We start from the raw sequence: 27,904 nt of genomic DNA, 5'->3' as shown, positions 1-27,904 counted from the left end.
GAACCAGGGGTCCCTTGCCTGCCTTGGAGGTGTTTGTGCTCATCCTCAAATCCACTTGGCTCTCTTTTTGGGATTTGGGGTCTTCCCCATCCTGGTGTCACAACACTTTTTCAGACGAAGGAAGAACGGTTGCACGACTGAGGTTGTCAAAGGAGGGCTTTCCAGGGAAGGAGTGAATCCCAAACCATTTCACATCTGCTGTGTGAGTAGTTTTACACGTACATGCGTGTTGAGGACCTGCCCTGGTTGCTGTGCTGTCACGCAGCCCCCGCAGCCGCTCCCTGTGACAGCGAGTGCGGTTCGGGGACACGGCGCTGCGGCAGGAGGGTGGCAGCCATGTCACGCTCCGGACACTCTCGGTGCTCGGCTGCCGGGCTCGGTCCCTCCCGCCGCATTCCCCGCGGGTCCCCTCCCGCTGCCCGCCCCGCGGGGGAGCGGCTCTCGGGGCGCTGAGCGCTGCGGGACCCGGGCCGGGCTCACCCCGCGCCAGCGCATCCCCGGCGCGGAGCGGGGCCAGCGCGGCCCCCGCACGGCCCTGCGGGGGTTCCGGGGTGCGGGGGGGGCCGGGGCGGACCCGGTGGGCGGCCCTTTCGCAGCCGGTGCCCGACGCCCCTTTGCAGGCGGTGCCGGGGCGGTGCCGGCGGCGGGGCCGGGCCGGGAGCGCGGGAGCGCCCGGGAGCCCCCGGGGACCCCCCGGGCACCAGCGCAGGTGAGCGCCGGGATGGGGATGGGGATGGGGATGGGGATGGGGGGAGCGGGGCTGGGAGCGGCGCCGCGGTGCCCCCGCCCGCCGCGGCCCCGGGGGTCTCCCGGTGCTGGGGGGGCTCTGCCGGGCCGGCTGCGGCAAATTCCGGCTCTGCCCGGGCTCCTTTAGCGAACGGCGCTGTTCTTCAGGGGAAAAAAACCGCTTCTGCTTCATGGAAATTGGGGCTTTCCGAGCCCGGCGAGCTGCGGGTGGTGCTCGGGTTTGAGGTGCTTGAGGGTCGCCCTTGGCGCCGTGTCCCCCCCCTCCCAGGAGCGCTGTGGTGGTGGCAGTGATTGCTCGGTGTCACGGTGGGTGGATGGATGGATGGATGGATGGATGGATGGATGGATGGATGGATGGCTGTTTTGGCCAGTGGTCCACCCCACGGGGAGGTGCTGAGCTCTTGCCCTGCTGCGGTGTTTGCCAGGCCTTTACCGACGAGGTTTGGACTCATGGCACCTTGTCACCACAATTGTCACTCCCGGGTTTGGGGAGTGGCAACATCTGGTCGTCCAGCCCTTCCCTGAAGCAGGAGTTCAGTTGCTCATAGCCGTGTGTGTTTCTGCTGTGGGTTGGATTGTGTTTTTGGCAGGGCATGAGGAAGTCTCTTAAGAGCTCTCTGAAGAGAGTCTCTTAACACCCAAACACAGTGTGCTGCATGTGCCCCAGGTGGGAACCTGAAAGTAAAGAAAGTTGAATGTCGATAGAGTTCATTAGAAATGCATGACTTAGTTTTGTTTTCATCAACAAGATGCACCTGGGGGGTTTCTGGCATTGTCCACTCATGGGAGCAGTTGAAAAAGCCTAATTTCAGCAACCACTTCAGCTGGAAGCTTTTATTTGTCACAACTTCCTCCAACCCCCAGACTCTGCCCGCATGAGCAGTAATAGCAAGAGTGCAAGGATGCCACAAACACTTTGCCAGCGTTTAAGGGTTACAACATCCTTCATGAGTTATAGGTTGTACTTGAGCATGTGAGAAAGCTGAAACATGTAGGAGTTCGTTGTTTGAAGTTGTGCATCAAACAATTGTCAGGGTTGGAAATGGAACTTTTACATGTTGTTGGTTTTCAAGCTCTTGCTTTAACCACTAAATATACTGTTTCCTACTAGATAGTTCCTCAGGCAATACTGTGAGCTTGCCTAAAAGTTGGTTGGAAGTTTCCACCAGAGCAAGATTCTCGAGTCTCCCATCAGATGCTTTTCTCACTCCATGATGTTCCTCTGTCTCTCTGGTGGTACTGGTTTTAGTCCCAGGATGAGGTGTGGCTTTACATCTCCTTTCTCTTAAGTTGCTTTACCTGAGCTCCTCTTTCCCTCCCTCTGGCTGTTCCATCTGGTTGGATCTAAGGTTCTGCTGAGCCTGGACAATGGCATATTGCTCTGAGGCTCTTTCTGGAGCTGGGAGCCCCGGGAACTGCAGCCTGTTGTTATCACCACGTGTCCACTCTGCTTTCCTATCTCTGCAGTGACAACCCCTTCCATCATCAGCCCTGCACACAAACAAGGTTAGCTCCAGTTCAGATCACATTAGTGTACTTCTGCTTCCCATTACTTTTCCCCATGAGCCTCTTATGTGGGAGTGTGTGTGTGTGTCTAAGGCGGGCATGGAGTAATATAACAGCTCAAAGTAAAGAAGCCTTTATTTCATAAAGGGAAGGGCACAAGCCAAGAGAGTCTTTGGATCCAGTGGTTGTTTAAAGCTTGATCTTTGTAGTTTCCCCGTAGCCAGAACACTTCCATGGAAGGTGGGAAAGTCCATGGCTCTCCAGTGACATCTTGATGCACAGAAGATGCTGATTTTTGGGACTTAAATGCTGTTTTTTATCAGCCTTTCTGGTAGGGAAGAGGATGTAGTGTCTCAGAGGCCTGAAGAGTTGGGGGGGGTGTTGTCATCCCTTGTCCAGGTATCCTGGGTAGAGTCCATGGTACATCCACATCAGTCTATTTGTTTATGTAATTAAAAATGATTAATCAGGGGCTTAGAAATCTGATAAAAGGCATCATCAAACCAATGTAACTATGTGTCTGCCATGTAGAGCTGGATGAACAATGAACTGCTGCTGAAAGAAAGAATGAATCAGTGCAGGGGATTGTGTGGCAGGATATGAGAGATCAATGCACAAACAGAAGCTGATAATCTGAAAAAACCCTTTATTTGATTTTTATATTTCATAGAGGTAGAAGTCATATTACAGTAAACCAAGTAAAGGAGATTAGAACATTTTCAACTAGGATTAGAGGAAGCAAACCCTGGAGGTACAGAAGCCAGTGCCTTTGATTTTAGGGGTTTTTCAGTGTTTGAATGCTTCTCCACACCTTTTCAAGGGGTCCCAGTTTTTCCCCACCCTGTTCACGAGCCGAGTCTTGGACTTGTGTGTGTGTTGAAGGAGGAACCAGAGACAGACAGAGCTCTGGTGCAACTCGGGACTGTGCTGAAGGTGCAACACTGTCACAGGAACTGAAAGAGAGCAGTGATGGCCTGGTGGCACAGTTGGAGCACAGATCTGTATTTTACAGGAAGAATAATAGAAGTTAATACATCTATATTTCACAGGAAGATTAGTGGAAGTTGTAAAGGAAAAACCTCTGTGACACGAGAGCAAAAATCTATCTTACTAATGCCAGTTATGGCAAGGGGAAGCACCTACACATGTTTTTTCTTACATGTGTAATCACTTATGTGATTAAGTGACTGGCACTGGGGGTGAGTCCCCTGCAAGGCTGGAGTCCCCCATGTGTAGGAAGAGTTTGACACACTTACCTGCTGCAGGGCTGTTCAGTCTGTCCTGGGGAGGGGGGAATTTGCGGGTTAATTTTACAATGCAGACTTGTTTCACCTTGTGACCCCGACCAGAGAATCAAAACCAAGCTTAGAACACTTTCAGAACACTCACAGAAAGCTCGGGGTTGGCTCAGACCTGCCAGGTGCCCACTGACTGTGTGGCAAAGACGTGTTGAACACGTGTGCACACCAGAATTCCCGTGGCCCCTTCCCCCAGCAGAGCTGACGCCAGCAGAGAAAGGGCCTTCCTGCTGCATCCCACACAGCACCACCACCTGCTCCTTTCTTATAAACTCAGGAGGTGTTTTGGTGGTCCTGGGGTTCAGTAGTTTTGCGATTGGTTCGTGGGTGTCAGAGCTCCCGTGCCCCTCTGTGCAGCCTCGCGGGGCTTTGGGCAGCGCCGCTCCCCGGGTGATCCTGCCAGCCACTGCTGGCCCTGTGCTGCAAACACCAGAGCTGTGTGGTTGACAGACTTCACGAGGGGAAATTTGTGTTAGTGTGCTTTGTGGCAGTATGCCAGAAACACTGGCTGGGTAGTCTCAGGTGTGTCTGTTACGCTCTACATAAATTCACTTTTAGGTGCAAATTTGCCTCAGGTGTGTTCCCTCCTGTCACTGATGTCGTGCCTGTATTTTCTACATGAAATTTAGTAAAACTGGGGGTTTATTTCTGTCCTAGCAGGCTGGTCATGGACTAGTCCCATGTGCACATCAGCTCTGCCTGGCCAGCCCTCCTCTATGGTAAAGACACACATTTATTGCCTTTACACTAATTACTGCAAGGGGAAACCTTAAAGGAGGGCAAAGCAACCTGTGGCTTTCCTACAGCAAAGTGAATAATGAATTGAGGCAAAGGGGACAGAGGAAGTTGTGGACTTGCCTTCATCTGAAAAGTGGAATTTTGTCTCATAATTATTTTCCTCCACCTCTTTTTCTGCCCAGTGGTGAAGAGGACTGGGCATTGTATGATGGGTCTGTTGCACGTGGGACTCTAAGGAAGTGATTAGTACCAATGGGTGCCTCTTCCCTGATTGCTCCCCTGGGAAGTGACTCCACACCTCAGAATTAACAAGGGATTATGGAGCAATTGCCTACTACTGGGAGACTTTGCTGCTGCTGTGCTGCTCTGAGCCAGAGGCAGGGGTCAGTGTGAAATGGCTCCACGTGCATTTCATCCCTAGTTTCCTGCCAAAGTCTGTCTTGCACAGGTTTTTAAGTTTTCCCTTACAAAATTATTCCACGGAGCAGAAATACCTGTGAAAAGGGGGAGTGCACTCGAATTGTCCAGGAACTGTGGGGAACAACTTTGTGTTTGGACTCATGGGAATCTCCTGCTGGGCATGTGCTCCATGCTTTGGGGCCTGTGCTGGGTGACAGGGAGCACTTCCCTTCCTCTGACAGGGTCTGAGAGGTCCGAAGAGATGCTGTGCCTGCAGCTGGAGAGCTGCTTGAGAGCTCTCAAGGGAGTTTGAGAGCTTGAGAGTTTATCACCAGCCCGAGAGCAGCAGCTGTGAGAGCCCCACAGCTCGGTGGGCACAGCCTGTCCCACAGCAGGGCCCTCCCCTGGCCTCGTGCCTGGTCGTGCCTCTCATTTTCACAGCCAGTTCCCATCCACTGGGCTTCCTTCTGGTGGAAAAGGCAGAACTGCACCTGCCTTGCACCCCAAACCCAGTGTTTGAGGGCTGTGGGAGATGTGGCCGGTGGGGGAGGAAGATCTGTCGTAGGAAGATGTGGGTGGGGGAATGTGGAAGTATTCTAGCAAGAAGATGTTTTGGGGTTTATTGCAGCAGGAAGAGTGAGAACTGGGGGTGTCTTACTGTAGATTGTGGGTGGCTGCAGCCCAGCATTGGCAAGCAGGGGTCTTTGATAACCTGTGTGCCTGGGGAGGTTGGTTCTGTGGGTTTACATCCCTCTAAAACATGAAGTTCTGTCTCACTCTGGCTTGCCCTGGCTCTGAGATATACAAGTTGTACAGGAAACTACTTTGTCAAGTGTGGGTTGATTAACTTGAACCTCAGGCTACCAGACTTACAGGCCAAAACCCTACCACAGGATGGGATTTCTAAAAATAATCTGCCTGTCCACCAGGATGAAAGTCTGAGGTGATGTTGGGGCTTTAAAAATTGTCAGTTACAATGGAGAATCCTTTGGGTTTTTTTAGAGGCTGCTGCAGTGAAAGACAGAGTATATCTCAAAAACAACCCTGACAAAAAGGAGTGCTGCTGCTACTCATAAATGGCAAAATGACCCAGAGGAAAGGGAGTCATAGTTACTTTTACTCAGGAGGTCAAGACAGTGCAAACAAGGTTACAGCCTGGAGAATTCTGTTCCGTTTCCCAAGGCAAAAGGGAAGGTGGAAGTGAGGTGGTGCAGGAGTACCAATCTATGCAGAGCTTGCCTCATGTTATAGTTGTCACACTGGGTCAGATCTGAGGTTCAACAAAAAGAGAATTCTGAGTTTAACACTAGGAAGGGGAGAGGCTTGGCAAGTGATGTGTTAGGGATGGTGACATTCCAGTGTTATTCTTCCTTTGGTATATCCACTCCAGGATATGGAAAAACCCTTCTGCATCCCTCTAAATCAGTGAGCTGGGAAAGACAAGGTATTGAGCTTGAACTTGACATTTTAGTGTTCATAGCTTGGACAGGCACCTTATATCCAGGGGGATGTGGTGACAGGTAGAAATGCTCAGCAGGAGGAAGCAGTTCAGCCACTGCTGTGTCTTCTGTCTCTGCTGGTCACTAGAGTTGTGGTGGTTTGCTGATTTAGGCTGAGGCAGCAGATATGCCAGAAACTTGCTGATTTTATTGTTAATGAGCAGAAAACAAGGCCAGCTTGTTTTGCTTTATTCAAACTTCGAACCTTGCCTCCTCCCCCTTTTTGTGCCCTCCCTCCTCAGGCACATTCAGGGTGGTTTTTGCGGTCTCCCTATCCGGTGGCTGTGTGATACAGCCTGTGCACTGAGGAAGCAGGACAGATAAAACATAGCTCATGTTTCTGGGAATCCTGACTTCAGCACTGACAGGGAAGTGGTGTGCTCTCCCAGGACCTGGCAGATAAGATGCTACTGGGCTCCTTGTCATGCTGAGGCACAGGGCTGACTCGGGAGGAGCTGCCAGCAGGACCCCATGGTTTGGGGGACCCGAATCTCCAGCAGCACATTGCTCAGCCTCTCCCAAAGTTTCCACACTGACAGCTGCAAAGCCGTATTTTGAGTTGTGAATGAGCAAATTTTGTGCTGGTTTTATGGGCTGAGGGTAAGTGCTCAGGGCAGGAGGCTGAAGCCTTGGCTGTGGAGCATCTTCCAGGCTGTACCACTGGGATGTTCCTCTGTTGACCTGATGGAAAACCCTGGTAAGTGAGAGGGAGTTGAGGTGAGCTGGTTCCTCTGCTGAGGTGTTTGGAGAGAATTAGTTAGAGCCACCTCCCTGTCTCTTGCTGGGAGCCAATTCCACCAGTCCCAGTCTCCCCCAGCACGTGAGGACACCACGTTCTGCTGCTTGTCATCCGTGCAAGGAAACTGGACTTTTATTGCTGGAGTATTTTGCTTGTGGGCAAATGGGATGGAGTGTGAGGGTGTCTCTGACTTTGGTCTTATATGTCTTTGAGAGAGGAAATGTCCAACTGTTTCATCCTGTGTTTGAAAGCAGCAGTTTGTACCTGAGAGCCTTCAGATTCTTGTTCTCCTCTTTGCATTCCTTGGGTGTACTGAGAATAAATTGTAGAGCCCTGCCAAGGGGAAGGCTGCAGATAGAATGAACAAACTTATTTTGGTTGCCTCAGCTCTGAACTTCATCTTTCTGATGCTTGTAGAGGGGGGATATACAGCAGAGTAATATTTGTTTGTTTGTATAAAAATCCATGCATACTTGGAACCAGCAACAACTTACTTTCTCCCTCTTGCAGGCTGGAACTGAGCTTTGGAAAAACAAAGTGGAGGTTGGAGCATGTGGCCTGAGGATTGCCTTACACAGCCAGGGGTAGGGACTCACTGTTTCTCTTGGCTACTTGGTCATAGATGAGCTGTTGGGACAAGTGCCTTTGTTCTCAAGTAAAGATAATTCTTTTGTTTCATCCTCAAATGCACATGTAGATGTTAATCCCACTCTAGAAGGGATTAAGAGAGGGTTGCACTGAGATAGAAGCAAATGCAGTAGTTACATGTGGCTTAAAGACACCGGATTGGGAAGTTGACTAAAGTCCGTGTTTTCCTGAGCTATAAGGCTGTGCTGACCTTCCTTTCTTTGGGTTATCTTTCACTTTAACTTTCAACAAAACCCAGCACAGAATTGAGCAGATAATGTGTGGTCAACAGCAACAGGCTATTTTCCCTTTCCTTGCAGGTGGTAGCTGAGCAGTGAGCAGGATGCCCCCAGGCATTTATTGCCCTACGGAATTTTGGTCCAAGGGGGAAAACCAGAACATCCAGGTGGACTTTCTGCTGCCCACAGGAATATACTTAAACCTTTGTGTGCCCTGCAATGCCAGCTTGGGCACCATCAAGCAGGTAACAGCCTTGTTCCAGCTGCTAGGTGACAGGTCTGTGTCACAGCCAGAGGCCTATTTGCTCCAGAGGTTTGTTTATAGCAGGCATTTAGGATGAGAGTAAAAAATGGGATATGAACAGTCACGTGGGAGTGCTGTCCCCTGGGAGAGGAGGATCTTTGGGAACTGGGTAGTCTTGACAAGAGGTGAGAAAACCTCTTGGCTCTTGTCGTAGATTTCATGTTACTGGGGGCAAGGTACTTATCCCAGTTTTGCTTCCAGTGTGAGTAATTCCTCTGTTTCACGGGGCCACAGTCACAGGTGCTTTCTGTGAGGATCAGGTGGGGGTTATTTAAGTACTCAGATTGAGGGATTTACCTTACCTGAAACAAATGGCAAGCACGAGAAAAGGAAATCAGTTAAAGGCACTTGAAAATAAACCCACAGAGCAGTTCAGCACGAGCTGGGAGTCACCAGAGCGGGAAGCAGCCTGGGATTGCAGGTCCAGGAGTGCTGGGAGGAGGCTGGGCTGTGCACTGCCTTTCCTAAGTGGTGTATCCTGGGAGAGCGAGGGCGTGGGTGACAGCCGAGGTCGGAACCGACCCGCAGAGCTGCAGCTGTGGCAGCGCAGGGAGGGCTCACTGTGCTGTTGTCTGGCCCAGGTGGTGTGGAAGCACGCCCAGTATGAGCCCCTGTACCACATGCTCAGTGACCCCGAGGCCTATGTGTTCACCTGCATCAACCAGACGGCCGAGCAGCAGGAGCTGGAGGACGAGCAGCGGCGGCTCTGCGACATCCAGCCCTTCCTGCCCGTGCTGCGCCTCGTGGCCCGGGAAGGGGACAGGGTCAAGAAGGTCATTAACTCCCAGATCAGCCTGCTCATTGGGAAAGGTCAGTTCCCCCCCCATCAGTCAGGGGCTGCAGGTGGGACTGCTCCTGTCCCAGACTCCCTGGGGCAGTGCTGGAGCCCTGGAATCAGCAGGTTTGATCTCCAGTGGGTCCGGTGAGGGAACAGTGGGAGTGCAGACCCAAGCCAGGGGATCCCTCCTGCTGGCAGAGGGCTGGGGTAGTTGAGGCAATAGTAAATCATAAATAAATGATTGCTGGTAGCTTGGCTGACTCTTCTCCTCTTGGCCACATATTAAGCATGTGTTCAGGAAGACTCTTTCACAGACACTTGAGTAAAAGGCTCATTTCCCCCCTTGGCTGCAGATGCTCATTTTGCCTTTCCCCCTTGCTCTCCACTCAGGTTTGCACGAGTTCGACTCCGTTCAGGATCCAGAGGTGAATGATTTCCGCACCAAAATGTGCCAGTTCTGTGAGGAGAGAGCAGCAAAGAGGCAGCAGCTCAGCTGGGCAGCCTGGATGGAATACAACTTCCCCCTGCAGCTGGAGCCCATGGCCAAAGGCTTTGGGACTGGCTCTCTACAAACCCCCACCAAGAACATTTTCGTCAACGTCAAGTTCCAGTCTGGAGGGGTAAAGCACAAACTTTTCTGTGCCAGTGTTTGGTGGTTTGTGCTTCCCCTTTGGGACCCTTTGGGCATTTGGAGACAGAATAATGTGTGCTTGGACAGTGTTGCCATGTGTTCATCTTCATTCTCCCGATTCCTCTGTCCGTCGAGGTGGTTGGGAGGGAGACTCTGAGCCTCCAACCAAGGGAGCTGTTCCCCTTCCTGAACATGCCTTGGGTGTACTGATTATCTGGTAGCTGAGGTTGCTGCATGTTAATGGAGTGGAAATGTTTTGGTTTTGGGTAGGAGAGGAGCACAAAATCATTCACATGCCTTTCCTTTGGAAGCTCATGAGTCTGCTCAGCTCATGCTCAGCACACGGACCAGCCTGTGTTGCCTGTGGGCCCCTGGTATTGCCTGCTACTCCTGATTAATGTTATTTTTGCATGTTGTGCCTGGGTATGAAGTAGGAGCCATGCCCAGGGAGAAGGGCCTTCCAGAGCAGTGTGTTTGAGCATGGTGACCCTTCCACCCTGTGCCTTGCTACTGGAGTGACAGTGGGAAGGTTTTTAATGACTGGCAACCACGTGAGCTGGTGGTTCTGCTTAAACTGGGCATGAAGTTCCTGATTTCCAGCCTCACGCTTGTGCTGCTGAAACATCCTCCTGCCCAGTTTGGCAAACATCCCTACTGGTTGGCTGATGTGTGTGTGACTCCAGCTCCCTGTCCTTCTCCTTGTTGTCCTCAGCAGGAGAGCTGTTACCTGTGTGTGTGCTGTCTCAGCCCTTTGCTGGTGTCTGACGGCCTGTGCTGTGTTGTTGGGGTTGCAGGAGAGCTTCACCTTCCAGATCTCCCCGAAGGAGTTCCCCATCACGCTGATGAGCTATGCCATCAAGAAGCAGGCGACTGTGTTCCGCCACGAGACGGTGCAGAAGCCAGAGGATTACACCCTGCAGGTGAACGGGAAGTGGGAATATCTCTACGGGAATTACCCCCTGTACCAGTTCCAGGTGAGCCTCGTGTCTTGCTTGGTCAAAGAATCTGTTCCCTCGTGGCCTCCTCTTGCTGGGGGCATGGGTTGAGACATGTTAGCAAGGAGACAGTGCTGTTTACAGGAGTGCAGCACATCAGTGACAGGACCTGGCCGCTATTCAGGGCAAGGGGTATTTCTGGCAACTTAACAGGTCCTTATGTTTTTGGGGGCCAGTGATCTTAGCCTGTCCCTGGGTGACAAGTGCTGTGTAAATACATTTATAGACTGACAAGTGCTGTGTAAATACATTTATAGACCGTGGTTCTGGAAGTATTTGCTTGCTTGCATGGTGGGCTGGGGCTTCTCTTCCTGAAAGCTGGGCAAGTAATGCTGTAAGCTGTGTTGTCCTGGCAGGGCGAGCTCCTCTTGGGAGTGCTGAACCCTTGTCAGTGTTTTCCCTTAATGCAGCCATTTGAGTGCACTGATGAAATGCCAGCTGTGAAAGGCACTTCATATTCTCAGCTCTGGCAACACGAGCCCAGCGAGTCGCAGGCTCATGAAGCAAAAGGAGATAAATTAGAACTGAAGTTTGATTGTTGCTGTGTCCTCTCCTGGCTCCTTCAGCCAGCTGTGGTTTGTGTGATGGCTCTGACCCCCCTGCCTCTGTCTCTGCAGTACATCCGCAGCTGCCTGCACCGAGGGCTGACCCCCCACCTGACCATGGTCCACTGCTCTGCCATCATTGCCATGAGAGATGAGCAGACCAACTGCATTGCCAGCCCCCCAAAGATGGCTCCCAAGCCCCCCCCGCTCCCCAAGAAAAAGGTAAAAAGGGGACAGTGGCCCATGGGGTCCCCTCAGCTCGTCTGTAGATGGAGATGCTGACCTGGGCTGGGAACAGCAGCTGGTTCTCCCTCCTCTCTCAGGATGAGTCCCTCGCAAGGGTCTCAGAGGTGGGAATTTCCAGGCAGCCTTCCAGCCCCTTCCACGGCTTCCCTGGTTGTCCCAGGCTTCATGTCCTTTCCCGTGGGAGCAAAAATCATGTGATGGGAGCTGAGTTCTGGTGCTGGCTTGAGAGATCCTTGTTTCATTTATTTCTGATCAGAACCCTTTTGTCTTTCCAGCCAAACTATGGTTCTCTCTGGTCCTTAGAGCAGCCTTTCTACATCGAGCTGGTGCAAGGCAGCAAGGTCAACGCAGATGAGAGGATGAAGGTGGGTACTGACTCACTCTGGGGTTTTGTACTTGGGCTTTTCCCGTCACATCTGTCTTGTCTGTGTGGTGAGGGCAGCAGTGGCTGCAAGTGTGATCTCAGCTGATCCTCTGTGGTGCTTCATCCAGCCTTTGAGCAGGTTCTGAGCTGCAGCACGACAGGAAGGGGAAGGGAACCGGCCAGGCAGAAGTCCAGCCTTAGAAACACTGCCCTACCAAAGCTTCTGCACAGCAAGCAGAGCTGCTGCCCTGTGGTGATGGCATTTTGCAGTGGTGTGGAGGGACAGGGAAGCTGCAAAGAGCAGAGAAGGGGAAGTGCAGCTCTGAGAAGGGAACGATGGGAGAGGTGATGGCTGGCAAAGTGAAGGCAGAAAGCAGGATGCAGCAGAGCCCTGGGATATGCAGGGTGCTTGCCGTGAAAGGGGAGCAGGGGAACGGCTGCCTTTTGGGAAAGGAAGCAGACAGGGCAGGAATATATCACGTTATACAATGTGCAAGTCTGCATTAAGTAAGAAGATAACAATGCCCTTCCTGAAGCTGAGTAAAGATAAAGACTAAAGAACTGAATGTCTCAATGATTTGGGAAAGAGGCAGGAGCAGCACATCCTGTTCAGGGTGCCCAGTTCCACTCCTCTCCTAATCGTGTGTCTTCAGCAAACAAGGCGATTCCCCACGGGTTCATGGTGTTCCCTTATTTCTCCTTCCCTCAGCTGGTGGTGCAGGCAGGGCTGTTCCACGGCAACGAGATGCTGTGCAAGACAGTGTCCAGCTCAGAAGTGAATGTGTGCTCAGAGCCCGTGTGGAAGCAGAGGCTGGACTTCGACATCAACATCTGTGACCTTCCCCGCATGGCCCGGCTCTGCTTCGCCCTCTACGCCGTCATCGAGAAGGCCAAGAAGGCACGTTCCACCAAGAAGAAGTCCAAGAAAGCTGTAAGTAAAGCCAGTGTGGGGCTGAGCCAGGCTTGCCAGGGCTGGAGGGCACAGGACACCGCTCTGAACCAAGGGCCCTCTGCTCTCAGGAGACTTTCTATTAATAAAAGCTCACAGAGTAACAGCCAACTTCTCCAACAGGAACGGGAAGCTGAGGAGTGGCTGCCTGTTGGGAAGGTTGTTTAAGTGTCATTTCTCCTCTAGAAAGGCCATTAAGAAACATGCCCAGCATCTGACTGCACTTAAAGAGGAATCACTTGTGGTGGTGGTGTCTCTGTTTCACTGCTCTGCAACTTCCTTGTTTGGTAGTTGAGGTTAAACCATCGTCTGTGTTGCATTTTCTTTCTAATAAGGTCTTTCCTGCAAATCCCCTGTGGAGCAAATTAGCAGCTAGGAAGGGGGAATACACTGAGGAATATAAACACTGGTTATGGCAAAGCTTGAGGTAAAATGAAAGTGCAGGTTCTTCAAGGTTACTGTTGTTCAGGTGTAGCAAACTGAGGATGGAAAGTGTTAAATCACTTTGGAAGCTCTTGATTTGAGCTTCTTTAACTGGAGAGGTAGGGATATTCCTCACTTTCCTCACCTCTGCTCCAAAACTTCTAGCCCATTAATGGTTCAGTAACTAGATCCAAGTGCAGCCTGTAACTGAATTCCAGGTCTCCCAGAGTTGTAACTTAAGCTCACAGCCTCCAGCTCTTTGTATGTGAGAATTTTCTTTATGAGCAGCAAATGCACTTGTTCCTCTGCAAATTATTGTTTGTGTGGCCACAAAAACACCATTTTCACGCCCTGGAGAGCGGGTTAGTTATGCCATCCTTACTAGAGTGCAGAGAAATGAGGGGCTGACTGACAAATGTGATTGTGGAAGATGTTGGTTGCAGTTCTGCTCCCTCCCTTTTTCTGCTGGGAAGTTCACTGGGCTTTGTTAGGCTGACATCAGTGGGGTTCTCAGGGTTACTGTGCAGTCATGTCTGGGAGCAGCAGACAACTCATGAATCCTGCTTGTGGGGACCAATTTCTGAGTTGGAAACTTCAGACTGGAAATGTTTTGAGGACGGGACCAGGATCAACCTTTTTATTGTTGTTTTTTGTTGTTTTAGAATAGCACAGTCCCAGCTCCTGCTGGAGGCTTTTGTTGGACAGAAGATCTGATTCATCCACAGGCTGGATGTTTGTGACTGCTCTGGAATAATATTCAGTTTTGAAGCAGTCAGAAGGAAATCTTGCTGTTCTGACTGGCAAGACAAACCCAGACTGGTTAGCTGAGTTGTTAAAAGGATCTTAACAAGGTGGATGCATTCTGGTGAACTTTTAGCTTAAAATCACATTTACTAGAGCTCTGTACAAAAGGATTTTTCCACATGTTGAGCTGCAGCTCTGGGTGAGGTGCTCAGAAATCATTTAAAATGATTGGGAAGAGCAGGTTACAGTCAGAGTGCACCCTGATTTTTTTCTTCATTTTGTTTTTTTGATTATTAATCTTTTTCCTCACCCAGAGTTAGTGCCATGCATGTTGTTTTCTCTGCAGATTGAGCAGAGCAGATAGGTGGGACTAAGTCATTTACTACCACAAAAACAGGCGTGTTTTCAGGCTGACTGAATGAGTCACAGGGTTAATGTCACCCAGAGGGTTGGCTTTCAGTGTTTCTCTAAATCATGCAGGAGATGTCTGAATTTAGAATACTGAATCCTTGTTTTGCCAGGCCTTATATCCGCCAGGAATCTTGCCTTGTGTTTTGGCAGGCTCTGAGCTGTGGTTTGCTGCCATTTACTCTGTTAGGAAAGGTTATTGCTGGTGTTTTGTTTGGCTTTTCCCCGCGACCTAGGAGCTGATGTCTCAAGTGGGATTTTGCTGAAGATACTTAGTGTAATCAAATCAACTCCAGGGTTTGTGAGAGGCCACTGAGAAGTGATTCATTTTGTCACCTTAGAGGGAAGCAGGGACTCTGTCACCTCCACCAAGCCTGTGGTGGCCTTTGGGGTAAACCTGCTGAGCTCTCCAAAAGGCCCCAGTGGAAGAAGACATGTCACTGTGGTTCCCTTCACACATGATGCTCTTTGTGGGTGGGTCTCAGCAGAGTTTTTGCCACTTAACCCCTTTTCCAGTTGGTTTCTGTGCTCGAGCCTTGGTGTGCTCTGAGCTCCGAGTGCTGGTGGTGCTGAGGCTGTGCTATGAGGTAAAGTGTTCCATCTGGGGGACCTGACTGCAGGAAGGCTTAGGTCACTTGTGGAGTATGTGTCTGGCCTGCTCTGGGGGAGGGAGCTGGGCTGAGCAGGGAGACAGGTTCTTTGTCTTGGCCATGTCCCAGTCACATCACTTGCTGGAGTCTCCCTCCTCCTGGCTTGGCTTGGGCTTGTGGGTTTTATTTTGGGGGTGTGGTGGGGGATTGGCAGCATAAAGTTTGATTCCTACAGATAATGTTTATTCTCATACAAAGGAGCCAAGCCTTTTTTCCCCTATTATGAGCTATTTCTAGCATTCTTAGCCCAGTTTTCTGCAGTCATGTGAACTCCGCGTTCCCTGTTTCAACATTAAGGTTCTTCTCCCTCCCCCCACACTGTGAAATATAGGAAGTATGTCACAGCTCCTTCAAATATCATTGAGTGTAGAGTAACAAGGCCTTACTGGAAACTTTGAGGTTCTTTAGTTATGAAAAATATCAGGTGATGAAGTTTTAGCCATATTTGTGGGGGGTGTTTGGTGCCATTCAGCACTACACAAAAGACCCCAGGTTTTGGCAAATACCTGAATTTGATACCATCTTGTACTTTTAGAGAATTTAAAAATTAGGCAGACAGGATGGCTCCCTGGTATAATTTTTTACAGAAACTCTTTGATGAGGAGGTGCCCACACACTCTTGAATGGGAAGTTCCCTGTCTGCAGGGATTTGCAGACTTGGAAAAGATTGTATAACTTGGGGTTCCTGGCTATTGTGAGGCCTTTGGATGGGGATATCTCACTTCCTTGTTAGTTCTTCTCTTCCCTTCACCCCTCTTCAGCAGTTACAGCCCCAAATGAGCTGCTGTCTGTGCCCTGCAGGACTGTCCCATTGCCTGGGTCAATGTCATGCTCTTTGACTACAAGGACCAGCTGAAAACCGGGGAGTGCTGCCTGCACATGTGGTCCTCCTTCCCAGGTATGTCAGGAGATGGAGCTCCTGTCTTGTTTTGCATCTTCATAAAGACAGGGGTGCCCCAGGACCTGCCTCAATGTCCAGTTCAGACCAGCAGGCCCTGTGTGGTCACTGCTCTGTGCTGTGGTGGCATCCAGAGCCCTGCCAGGGTGAAGGCCTTGTGCTTGGCATTGCACATGTGACACAAGGGGTGGCTGCTGACCTGCAGATGTCCTGTACAGCTCACCTGGGAGAGGTCAGGGCGATGAAGGAGCTGCTCAGGGCCAGGCAGTGCCTGGTGGCAGAGCTGGGGGCTGGCAGAGCTGGGGGCTGGCAGTGCTGGGGGCTGGCAGTGCTGGGGGCTGGCAGTGCTGGGGGCTGGCAGTGCTGGGAAGTGGCAGTGCTGGGAAGTGGCAGTGCTGGGAAGTGGCAGTGCTGGGGGCTGGCAGTGCTGGGGGCTGGCAGTGCTGGGGGCTGGCAGTGCTGGGGGCTGGCAGTGCTGGGGGCTGGCAGAGCTGGGGGCTGGCAGTGCTGGGGGCTGGCAGTGCTGGGGGCTGGCAGTGCTGAGGGCTGGCAGTGCTCTGCTTTCTGCTTCATACTTGGGTCCATGGGGTTTATGTGCTTTGCTTTTCAGATGAGAAAGGGGAACTTCTGAACCCCATGGGCACAGTGCAATGCAACCCCAACACTGAGAGTGCAGCAGCCTTGGTCATCTGCTTCCCCAGCGTGGCAGCACATCCCGTGTATTACCCATCCTTCGAGCAGGTGGGACACTTGGGACAGTTTTTCGGGAGGCACAGGAATTCCCTGGCTGTGCTGGGATGGGAGCATCCAGTGTCACTGTCCCTTGGACAGCTGGGCACAAGCAGACTTGATAAATAGATATTGCTAACTGAAAATGTGACTTTTTCTCTTAACTAAAGGGACCTGTGGGTGAATAGTTTTCCGAGCTGTGAATTACTGAGGTGAAGTTGCTCTTATAGACAAGAACTTGTTTAAAAAAATGGGTTTAACTGAGCTGCCTTTAAACTGCAGGCAGTGTTAAGCTCTGTAGGGAGGAAGAGGAATAAAAGGGGAAATGAGTGAAAACAGGCAGCTCCCTGCCTTTCAGCAGAGTGATAACGTGTTGTGTTGGGTGGGGATTTTCCATCTGTCACTACAACTGGGCAGACAAGTGGAAGAAGAAATGTGCCTGTTACAGGGGAGAAGGGGGCTCTGCTCTGCCAGGGCATGCCTGTGTGCTCCCCTCAGTGCAGGGTCTGGCTCAGGGGGTGTAACAGGCAGGGGGGGCTCGGGCAGCACTGACTGCTTGGCAAACACTCCCCAGTTCTGAGAATCTGGGATGGGTCGTGTTAGCCTGGAGCTCAGTGACCCAGAGCTCACGAGCTCTCTGGGAGTGCAGACGTGCCCTTTTGGGGGCAAGGACTCATCCCTTTGTTCTTGTCACCACCAGGGCAGGGGCAGCATGGGCAGGTAGGTTACACCTCTGAGCAGAGGGGTCCTGCTGAGTCCCTGACCTCCACTTGGGCTGTGAGAGGTGTGATTCCCTTCTCCAGAGGTGCCAAGTGACTGACCTCTAACACAGCATAAATCCCTGAAGTGATGGTGAGCTAGAATCACCTTCCTCAGACTCTTTATTTGTGTCCCAGCTGCTGGAGTTGGGGAGGAATGGAGAACCACCCCGAGCTGCACCAGAAGATCCCGAGGAGGTGAGTCTTCTGGCATCAGTTTTTCAGCTACGTGCAAACCTGGTTTCATGGAGCAAGTCAGACCTTTCCACCTTACCCCACCAGCTTTTTCCACCAAAGTGGGCTGCGCTCCAGTCCTACAGGGTCTCTCTGAGCTGAGCAAGCCCTCTGGGTTGAGACTGAGCCCTGTGTATGCTCTTTCCTGTGATTCCCACGAGCAGAAGCTGCAGCTGAGGGAGATCCTGGAGCGGAGGAGCCACACGGAGCTGTACGAGCACGAGAAGGACCTGGTGTGGAAGATGAGGTACGACATCCGAGACCAGTACCCACAGGCCCTGGCAAAGCTGCTCATCATCACCAAGTGGAACAAGCACGAGGATGTTGCCCAGGTGAGGAGGTTGGGGCTGGCAAGCCAGGACTCCCTTTTTGATCCATCTTTCAGTGCCTGCATTCCTGTGTTGTGCTTGGGGGCCCAGCTTGGCTGGGGACGTTTCACGGTGCCCCAAAGGAAGGTTTTCTGTTCCCAGCTGAGGTTTGCCTCTGTGGGCTGTCCCAGATTTATTACTAACCAACAAGGTCTTATTTATTCCTTCAAGAAACTGGAGGCAAAAGAAAAAGGATCTGTTTAATTCATGGGAAAAATAGGATCTGGATTGGATATTCTTAACCGACAGTGAGAGACCAGCACAAGGCACCTCAGGGTTTGACCTGGTATTTGCAAACTTGCTGTGAGGCATCTATAAATAGTGACTCACCACAAGGACCTGCTCTTCCATCAGCAGAATTTCAGATTTATATCCATTGTCGTAAAAACCTGTGCCTTTTTTTTTTTTTTTTTTTTTTTTTTTGCCCATTACAGATGATTTCCCTACTTCAGACCTGGCCAGAGCTGCCTGTCCTGAATGCCTTGGAGCTGCTGGATTTCAGCTTTCCCGACCGTTATGTTGGTTCCTTTGCTATCAACTCATTAAAGAAGCTGACGTAAGTGTGATCCCCAGGGGACAGAGCCCCTTTCTATTCCTGGCCAGGGCTGCTGAGGGGGGCTGTGAACAAGCCTGACAGCCTTGTCTCTGCAGTGAAGATGAGGTTGTCTTTTCTGTTTCCCTCCTGCCAACAGAGATCATGATGTGTTCCAATACCTGCTGCAGCTCGTCCAGGTGCTCAAGTACGAATCCTACTTAGACTGTGAATTAACCAAGTTCCTGCTGGACAGGGCGTTATCCAACCGCAAGATCGGCCACTTCCTCTTCTGGCACCTGAGGTGAAGGGCAAATGTTTTGGGCTTTTTCTCAGCAATTGAGTGAAACCAGCATTCTCTGGTTTCTTCGTGGTGCTGTGGAGTGGGACAGCAGGGCTGGCTGGATGTGGAGCTGACAGGGTGTTTGTTTGCTGTCCCTTAACTCGTGTCTCCCATCTAAGCGTTGATGGGATTTCCTTGCTGTGATTCCCAAAACCCAGAAACTGCTGCTTTTTACCTTGGGCAACTGAATAAGAATTATTTCATAGACTTTCCTGAGTTGGAAGGGACCCACAAGGATCATCGAGTCCAACTCTCCAGGGGGGGGACAATACATTTTTTTGTTCATTTATTTTTGTCTGTTGTAGTTGGTGGAGTTTGGCTTAGGTTCTGTTTTCAGAGTTTTTGTCTATATGTGTATATACACACACAAGCCTGTGAGCTGGAATTTCCTCTGGACATCCATGGCCACCTGCCAGCTCTGAGCCATAAGCCCTGAACTGTTCTTGCTCCCCAAGTGCTGTTCTCAAAGGAGTGGTTAGTGATTTAGTCATACAGAAAATGTCTCACCCATTGGTTTTCCTCCATCACCTTCTGGGGTTGGGGGCATATTTTTTTTTTTCCTTCCCCATTACACAGAAAGAATCAGCAGCCAATATTCTGCACCCTCCTGGTGTGGGTATGAATGGGAGGATGAGTCAGTCATGCAGTGAGTCAGCATTGCTGTAACCTCCCTTCTCCCCAGGTCAGAAATGCACGTTCCTGCTGTTTCCCTGAGGTTTGGGCTGATCCTGGAAGCTTATTGCAGAGGCAGCACCCACCACATGAAAGTTTTGATGAAACAGGTAAAAATCGCTTTTAGCCATAAGGTTGACTTCCCTCTGGCTTGGAGCTGGTTCTCAGCTGTTGGCTTTTCCAACTTCATGTTATCAGTAACACAAAAAAAGCCTCTTAACTGCTCTGTTGGTTTTGGCACATCCTGTTGGGAGCCTGGAGATCCCATCACATGTGAGTTCCCTCATCTCTTACTCACCCACACAACCCCCCAAATCACACTGTGTGTCTAGAATGGTTTGAAATCTCAAAGAGCAGTGCTGGTAGTAGATAAAGTGGCTGAGTTATCATTTAGTGGGAGCTGGTCACAATTGGCTGATTCAGAGCAGTGCAGTCATTACCTTCTAATGCTTTTGTGCCCAGAGCAGAGTATCCACAGTTAATTATGGATCTCTCTCAAGCAGATACTACTAAATTTGTTTTGTTGCAACATGTGAAATTGCTACAAGTTGAAGAGAAAATAAGAGGTGCAACCGAGGTTTCCATTTCATGGGAGATTTTAATGTTTTTTAAAAAACTTCCTCCAGGAATTTCCTATTTGTTTACCCTGTTCCAACTCTCCCTTTTTTTTTTTTTTTTTCAGGGAGAAGCACTCAACAAGATGAAAGCTCTGAATGACTTTGTTAAAGTGAGTTCTCAGAAGGCCACCAAGCCTCAAACCAAGGAGATGATGCATGTGTGCATGAAGCAGGAAACGTACCGTGAAGCACTTTCCCACCTCCAGTCCCCCCTGAACCCCAACATTATCCTCGCCGAAGTTTGGTAAGGAAGAGAACTGCACCTCTTCACCTGTGCTTTGTTTGGCAGTGGAGCCAGGTTTCAGGTTATCCCAAGGTTCCTTCCCCATGGAAGCCCCCACTCCACCAGTATTTGTTAGTGCTGTTGAATTGGCAGCTTGGATGGCTTTTTTAACAGATGGGAACTCTGATGGTAATATCTTTATTTCCTCTAGTGTGGATCAGTGCACCTTCATGGACTCCAAAATGAAACCTTTATGGATTGTGTTTAATAATGAAGAGACAGGTGGAGGTGGAGTGGGCATTATTTTTAAAAATGGAGATGGTAAGTCTTTATTTAATGGCTCTGAAAACATATCCTTTAGTCTCAGATATTTACCGTGGTGAGTGGGCCTAAATACGGACAATCAAGAGGTTGTGGAAATGAGGACCTTTAATGTTTTGAGGTTTTTTGGCACTAATCTGGAGAGATAATAAGCTCCCCTCTATATTTCACCTGCAGCCCTCTTTCCTGTAGATTTTAGTGCAGGGGTGGCTGGATACCCTTGAACAATAAACCCAAACCTGATGTGAGCTGTGAAGGAGCTCCAGCAGTCCGAGCTCTGCAGGGCTGGGGTGGCTGCTGCTCACTGCTGTGTCCAGGCAGATATTTCTGCAGTGCCACAGTGACTGCCATGGCAAGAGCTGGGGCAAAGTGACCCTGTACCTCCCTTAGTAAAATCATGGGAGTTAAGGTGCCTGGTGGGGTGTTCCTGCACCAGCAAACACTGCTCTGTGCTGATGTTCGTTCTGAGCTGGACCAGCAAGTGACAGATGTGGCAAAGGCCCCTCCAGCAGCTCTGCTGCAGGGACAGAACAAGGGCCACTTACAGGAGCACTGGAGAGGGGACACTGGGAGGTCCTGATGCCCCTTTTTCCCTTGTACAGATCTGCGTCAGGACATGCTGACCCTGCAGATGATCCAGCTGATGGACATCCTGTGGAAGCAGGAGGGCCTGGACCTGAGGTGAGTGGTGTGCACACAGTTGTCCTACTGCAGTGATAAATCATGGCTGGTGAGGCTGTTTTTCTCTGCAAGCTCATTTTGCCCCCAGCAGGTCTGTCTGGTGTTGTGTGAGCAGCTGGGCAGGTCCTGTGGTACTGGGGAACAGAACTGCAGAGGAGAGATGGAGGAGAGGTGGCAGCCAAGGGAAAGCTTAAAAGTCAACACCACCCAGTTCTGGGCAGGATTTCAGTGGAAGGGTTTCTTTCATCTCTGCAGGATGACCCCTTATGGCTGCCTCTCCACAGGAGACAAGACTGGGCTGATTGAGGTGGTCATGCACTCGGACACCATCGCCAACATCCAGCTGAACAAGAGCAACATGGTGGCCACGGCAGCTTTCAACAAGGACGCGCTGCTGAACTGGCTCAAGTCCAAGAACCCGGGGTGAGTGGGCTCCCCTTTCCTCATTTTCCCTCAGTTATGCACATTTCCAAGCTGTCCCACAGTGTCTGTGGGTGCTTCCCTGCCTGGCACACCTGAAGGCATCGTGTGGGTCTGTGTGGGTTGGGAGCAGAAGTGGAGGCAGCTGGGTTACTGTTGGCAAGCTCGTTGTGATCTTTGGTAGCCTAAGGTAGCACTGCCCCCAGGCTGGATCCAAACCTTAGTCTTCCCCTTGGTCCTGTTACTTTCCCCAGACATACACAGTGTGGTGGCAGCTGGAAAAGGGGCAGGAGGAGTAGTGCCAGAACAGGGAGGTGAAAAGGAAAGGGGCACAACAGCTCTGTAACCTGGGGGTTTACTGGACAGAGAAACAGCAGCAATGATCAGTGCTGGTCTGGTGCAGCAGGGCCACCAACAGGAGTCACTCTAGGAGCCCTCTTTGTCTTTGGGATCCATGGAGATCTAGAAATGAGGTAATTTAGTTGAGACTAAATAATTTTTGCTGAGATTGTGGCAACAACCTTATTCAGACCCCTTTAATTACAGGCAGTTACTGCAGCTCCTTTCTGTCCAGCAGGGGTGGGGGTCCTGCCTCGGGAGAGCTATGCAGGAACCCAGACGTGATTCCCTTCCTTTCTCCTGCAGGTTTGCAGGGGGGGGAAGCTCTGAAAAGAGCTTTCCAAAGTAAAATTCTCTTTCCATCTCTTCCTTGCCCTCTCTAGGGATGCCTTGGACCAAGCCATCGAGGAGTTCACCCTCTCCTGTGCCGGGTACTGCGTGGCCACGTACGTGCTGGGCATCGGGGACCGGCACAGCGACAACATCATGATCCGGGAGACAGGACAGGTACAGGCTCTGCTGGGGGGCTGGGACAGGGGCCTGATAACACTTACTGTGGACAGAGACATCCCAGTGCAGTCCCACCTCCCCTCCAGCCAAGGCAGGACGGGCCAATGTGCTCAGGGAGCAGCTCGTGTCATCAGGAGTGTAAATCCAGTTGTATCATCTGAACTGCAGCATCGCTGCCCGGGGCTGCTGGAGCTCCCAGAGCTGCTCTGCACAGGCCCCTCGCTGCCTCAGCCTCCTCAGGGAGCTGGTGCTCCCCAGTACAGAGCCTGGGGCCTGGGATTTGGGGGTCACAGCCCCTCTGCAAAACTGCCAGGGTGCCCCAGGCTGTGCACAGGAGCCTCCTCCCATCGCTGCCCGAGGGGTGCAACGACCTCGCTGGGCTTGGTATTTAAAAAAATACCCAAAGGAGGGGAAAAGAAGCCTCAGCTAAGGAAGTAATATTTGGTAGCAACTTCAAAACAGGACAGTTTCTTTTTGCACTGTCTGGGACTGCAGCCTGCACTGGCCAGTGCCTGTGGAAGTGCTCTGCCTCCTTCCACTAGTGACACAGTAAATCAGGTATTTCTTCAGATATATCAAGTACGGAGGAGGCAAGTGCCCTTTCTGTCTTACCAACATCTAATCACACTAGAAACTATCTTGGCAAGTAAACATTGTCTCTTTCCAAAGGGGTGCTAAGGGAGAGGTCATTTTTCTCCTTCCAAAATCCTCTGGTCACTTCTGCTGAATTCAGTAACTGATGAGAACTCAACACTGATCAGCTAAAATAGACACTGTTCTAAAAACATTTTTCCTTCTTTATTTTCAGCTGTTCCATATTGATTTTGGTCACTTTTTGGGGAACTTCAAGACTAAATTTGGTATTAATAGAGAACGAGTTCCTTTCATCTTAACCTACGACTTTGTGCACGTCATCCAGCAAGGAAAAACTAACAACAATGAGAAGTTTGAAAGGTGAGTGCTGGGAGTGGAAAACTCACTTCAGCTTTTCAATCTCTGCATTTTTAGAATTTATTTCCAGCAATATGTAGCCTGTACACGCGAAAGTAAATAAATTATTATCTACCTGTTGGAGAAGGTGGCAGAGCTTGGTATCATCCGTGGAGACAGCAGGGTTCAGACTGGTCTGTAGCTTTGCTTTATAAACTGGCAGAGTTTGCAGTTTGCAGTGTTCACTGTTTTGCCATCACTCTTTCAGGTTCAGGGGTTACTGTGAGAGAGCCTACATGATCCTGCGGCGCCACGGGCTCCTCTTCCTGCACCTCTTTGCACTGATGAAAGCTGCTGGTCTGCCAGAGCTCAGCTGCTCCAAAGACATCCAGTACCTAAAGGTGAGAGAGGCAGAGCCCAGGCAGGGGGAACACTGAACACCTGATCCTGTGGCTCAGGGAGGAGGAGTCAGTGTGGAAGGTGTATTAGAAGCAGAAAGAAGGAGTAGATGCAGGACATGGGAAATGCCAGGTACTGGTGCTCAGGAAATCACTGGAGGTTCTTCATCCTGAGGGCAGCAGGTATCTTGTAGAACCAGTTTGCAGGAAAGGAGACAAAGGCCTTTGGCTGTGTATCATTTCCTGGTCCCAGTTTGCCCCTTAAGTGATAACCACACATCCCTGGCCAGCTGCAGGACAGCACCTTTGTAACACCCTGCACCAGCAGAGTGGAAGGGAAGAATTTTATTAGTGAAAAACCTCGTGCAACTAAAGTAACCATTAAAAAACATTAATGGCTGTTCCTTTCCTACTCTGTGCTCCTTTCAATGGGGTAATATCTTAATGAGTACACATCTTACTAGTTGAACTGCTAATTGCTCACAGTGAGGCCACACTGAATTGTTCCTCTCACCTCCAGGACTCCCTGGCTCTTGGGAAAACCGATGAGGAGGCACTGAAGCACTTCAGGCTAAAGTTCAATGAAGCCCTGCGAGAGAGCTGGAAAACCAAAGTGAACTGGCTGGCACACAACGTGTCCAAGGACAACAGGCAGTAGAGCAGCAGAGCACAGCCCTGTCCAGGGACACAACACCTGCACTGAGCCCAGCCAGGCAGACAGGCTGTTAAGGAAAGACTGGTGGAAGTTGGAGTGTTGAAGATCCCCCACCTGCATTCCCAGAGACCAGACATTGCTCCATGACTGAAAAACTGCTGGCCTGTCCTCAGCCACACCCCCGTGGCTGCTGTAGAGCTTTGGGGGACAAGGGAGAGACGTGAGGCAATAAAATTACTGCGTACAGTGAAAGGTAGGTAGAGGTGCTGTACCCTTAAGAACTCATTAAGCTTCAAATACATCTTCTAATGGAAGAGTTGAGGCAGTTGTAACATCCTTCCAGTGTGCTAATGTCTGTATTTATATTTTCTTGTGAATTTAGCTGAACAGAGGACCTCCCCCCCATCCCTGTAACCCATCTTGCAGGTCACCACCATTACAGCTCAGAGGCATTAACTTCAGCACTGCCCTGTGTCACTGTCCACTAAGGGGGGGTCAGCTTAAAGAGCCCTGAAGCTGTCTTGGACAAATGGTTTTACTCTGCATTGTGACAGGATAAAGATACCCACACTGTCATATTGCTTTCTGTCTGCTCCAGAGGCCAAAGTGTTCTCAAACTGAGCTGGAACTCAGCTGTTGCTGGACAAAACTGATGCCACAACAGCAGGTTCAGTGGCCACTGGATCAGGTAGTTTCTTTGCTTTCCCAAGTCAGGCTTTAGTTGAGCCTCAAGCAATTCCTGCATTTATTTTGGTTTTAAGCCTGAAAACAGCAAGACTGCATTTTCCAAATGGGCATGGAATGTTGGTGGCTCCAAGTGCCTCCTGCTGGGGTACATTAAGAGCTGGTTTGCCACCTGGTCTCCCTGTACCATGTGTGTGCAGGGCAGTGCCCCACACCTACACAGTCCCTGGGGTCCAACACTCAGCTCCAGTGGCAGCTGGCACAGATGGCACCGTTCTGTGCCCGAGCTGTTGGGCCAGACTGCCCTCCTGTGCAAGGAGTGCCAGAGGAGCGGGTTTAACACTGAAACACTTACAGCAAGTTGCATCTCAACTCCCACCTTCTTGCAAATGTACTCCCTGTTCTTTTCCCCCCTCTTCCTCCTCCCAGCCACGGTCCAGATTCCTGCCCTGCTCTGAGAGCTGCTGGCAAGGGCTGGGGGCTGGGGGGGCTCAGCTGTGCCAGTGCCTGAATTGGGACACAGTGTCTCCTCCAGCCTCCTCCCCTTCCCACGGCCTCCTCAGCCTCCTTCCCCTCTCCCACGAGGTGCTGGGATCAATCCCACAGTTCTGCTGTCACAGCTCTGTCTCCAGGTCATGGCCCCACCAGGAGCAGCTCTGGGTGCTGGGCTTGCCCAGGGACAGGGAGCAGGAGCCACTGCTGGACACAGGAGCATAGGCAGGACCTGCTTCCTCTGCCAGTTCCTTGGGTCCTTCCTTCCATTTCCCCACCTTCCCCACACCCTCAGGTTCCTATGTTCCTCAGGTTCCTCACCATTCCTGCCCTCTCAAGGAACAGCAGAGTCTAATTCTCAAGACATCCCCAAAGCTGAATCCTGTACTTCACTTGTTTGCCTTTAATTAGGTTCAACAATTTTCTTTTACTCACTGTAAAGTGTTTTTTAAACTCTTTCACTTCTCTCACGTAGGTAAAAATAGAGGCATTGCAGATCCTGGTTCTCAGGTAACAACAGGTACATGTGTTGTCAAATGATGGACTAGACTCTCATAAATTTAGCATTCAAGTCTGCTTTAAAATTCCCACAGAAGCAGCAAGTTCAGGAGACTGAACTGGCCTGTTTAATGAATCTTCCCTTCATGATCTAAATTTGATTTGATTTTTGCACCCAGCACATGGATGCAACTCATTCCTGACTTTCAGCTCTATTTGATACTTTAAAATCAGGTACCCCAGTACTTTAAAATTAAAAAATACTGCCCTAGAATGGCTGTTTAAGTCCACCATTTTTTGTTTAAGGGGATCAGTTCAAATCTGTCAGCTGTGCAGCTGGTGAAGAACAAAGTTAACACTGCTTTATAAAAGAGTAACTTCTGTAAGAAGAAATAAATAGTAAGCAATGCCAGGTTTGGTCAGTGAGGGGACTCTGAAACACCTGGAACAAACACTTCTCTACCTTTATATCCCAACAGGCACTAGCAATGTTACAGTTTCTAATCTAAATCGTGATTTAAAGTACTTACTGTTTCTTTTCACAGAAGATGTTAAGCTGTGGGGTCTGGTCTGTTCTCATTTGTACCTATTCAGACAAACCAAGTTCCCTCTCGGGCACCTGTTGGTAGAAGCAGCAGCTCTGGCCTAGAAAACACCTGATTTTAGTTTTATGTAACCCTTTTCCTGCACCTTTCCAATGATCCTGGGTGTGACTGAAGCAGCACTCAAGTTCTGACAGTTGTTTTGGTACCTGACAGTTGTTTTGGCAGGATTTAGAGCTCTTTGCAGGCTGATCAAGACAGTGAGTACACGCCCTGTGCCTCTGCTCCATTTCAGAGAATAAATATTGCTGTTTCTTTCCTGATTGAACTAATTTACAGAGCAAAAAAAAAATAAATCCCAGGCCCCAGGCAAGGTGAGATGCACTGAACCCATCCCCTGATCAGGTTTGTACATTCCTGTGGAAGGGAAGACACTACAGTTCTGTGCCTGGAAAAGCAATTCTCTTGCATTGCCACAATTCCAGGAGCCCTCTGATGTGCCTGGTTTCCAGGCTCCCAGCAGGAATCTCAGGCCCTAATCACAGTTTTCCAGCAGTGGCTCCTGTCCCCTGTCCTTCAGTGTGAGAAGTGCAATAAGACAAAGGTGTCTCAGTGTCAGCTGCAGGGACTGAGCAATTCCCCAGGGCTTTCTCCACCCAGCCCAGTTTCACAGAGGTTACTCAGTCTGGAAACTTGACTTACCCACAAGAAGTAAAAATCCAGTGAGTCATCACATGGCCCTTCTTCCTTGGACACTCCTGGAAGAGCATCTTTGTTGAAGCTCTGATGGGTCAGCAAAGAGCCTTTGACTCCAAATCCACAAAGCAGCAGCTCCTCACCTGATGGCTTTGAGCCAGTGAATTGTACTGAAGATTCAACTTAAATCACTTGCAAAAATATTCCATTTCACCATAAATAAGTGGCTTCTCATTTTATAAATATGCTCAGAATGATAGACCTATTTCTATTTATTTAGAGATGTTTCTGTCATTTTTTTTTTAACTCATTCTGTACAAACTGATTGTGCTTATTCTGTTGCCTTTGAAAAAAAGAAGTATTTTTTTAAGCCAAACTGTGGTTCTGCGAAAAGAGAATGTTTACATGTTTAACTTTTCAGTTGCTTTAGGTACATGTTTTGTAAGTAAAAAATAAAAAATATTGATAAATTGTCCACAGATGCTGCCGAGTCTTTCTGTGCTTGAGATCAATGAAAACAAAGACTCCTCCTCCC

At 50.2% G+C, this 27,904-nt stretch overlaps 1 protein-coding gene across 4 annotated transcripts; it reads left to right on the top strand.

Annotated features, from left to right (window-relative positions):
* Positions 1-179: 179 nt before the first annotated feature.
* On the top strand, positions 180-27,844 carry PIK3CD (phosphatidylinositol-4,5-bisphosphate 3-kinase catalytic subunit delta). 4 transcript variants are annotated; one of them, XM_032708798.1, is made up of 24 exons: positions 180-202; positions 7,437-7,510; positions 7,874-8,037; positions 8,678-8,906; positions 9,265-9,494; positions 10,300-10,479; positions 11,118-11,267; positions 11,567-11,656; positions 12,365-12,586; positions 15,631-15,727; positions 16,338-16,468; positions 17,353-17,412; positions 17,613-17,780; positions 18,251-18,372; positions 18,509-18,652; positions 19,374-19,473; positions 20,046-20,224; positions 20,415-20,524; positions 21,127-21,205; positions 21,461-21,628; positions 22,348-22,471; positions 23,283-23,428; positions 23,673-23,805; positions 24,323-24,775. In XM_032708798.1, the coding sequence occupies exons 3-24, from the start codon at positions 7,897-7,899 to the stop codon at positions 24,458-24,460; spliced, it is 3,141 nt and encodes a 1,046-aa protein (XP_032564689.1). In that variant the 5' UTR covers positions 180-202; positions 7,437-7,510; positions 7,874-7,896; the 3' UTR covers positions 24,461-24,775. The 4 variants fall into 4 exon arrangements, with proteins under 4 accessions (XP_032564689.1, XP_032564687.1, XP_032564690.1 ...); XM_032708796.1 differs by lacking the exon at positions 180-202 and adding an exon at positions 334-709 and having other exon boundaries at positions 24,323-27,844; XM_032708797.1 differs by lacking the exon at positions 180-202 and adding an exon at positions 6,750-6,884.
* Positions 27,845-27,904: the final 60 nt, after the last annotated feature.

Source organism: Chiroxiphia lanceolata, chromosome 22 (assembly GCF_009829145.1).
Source record: "Chiroxiphia lanceolata isolate bChiLan1 chromosome 22, bChiLan1.pri, whole genome shotgun sequence".
NCBI lineage: Eukaryota > Metazoa > Chordata > Aves > Passeriformes > Pipridae > Chiroxiphia > Chiroxiphia lanceolata.
The sequence above is the reverse complement of the archived record's forward strand: the minus strand, read 5'-3'. Positions and strand labels throughout refer to the sequence as shown.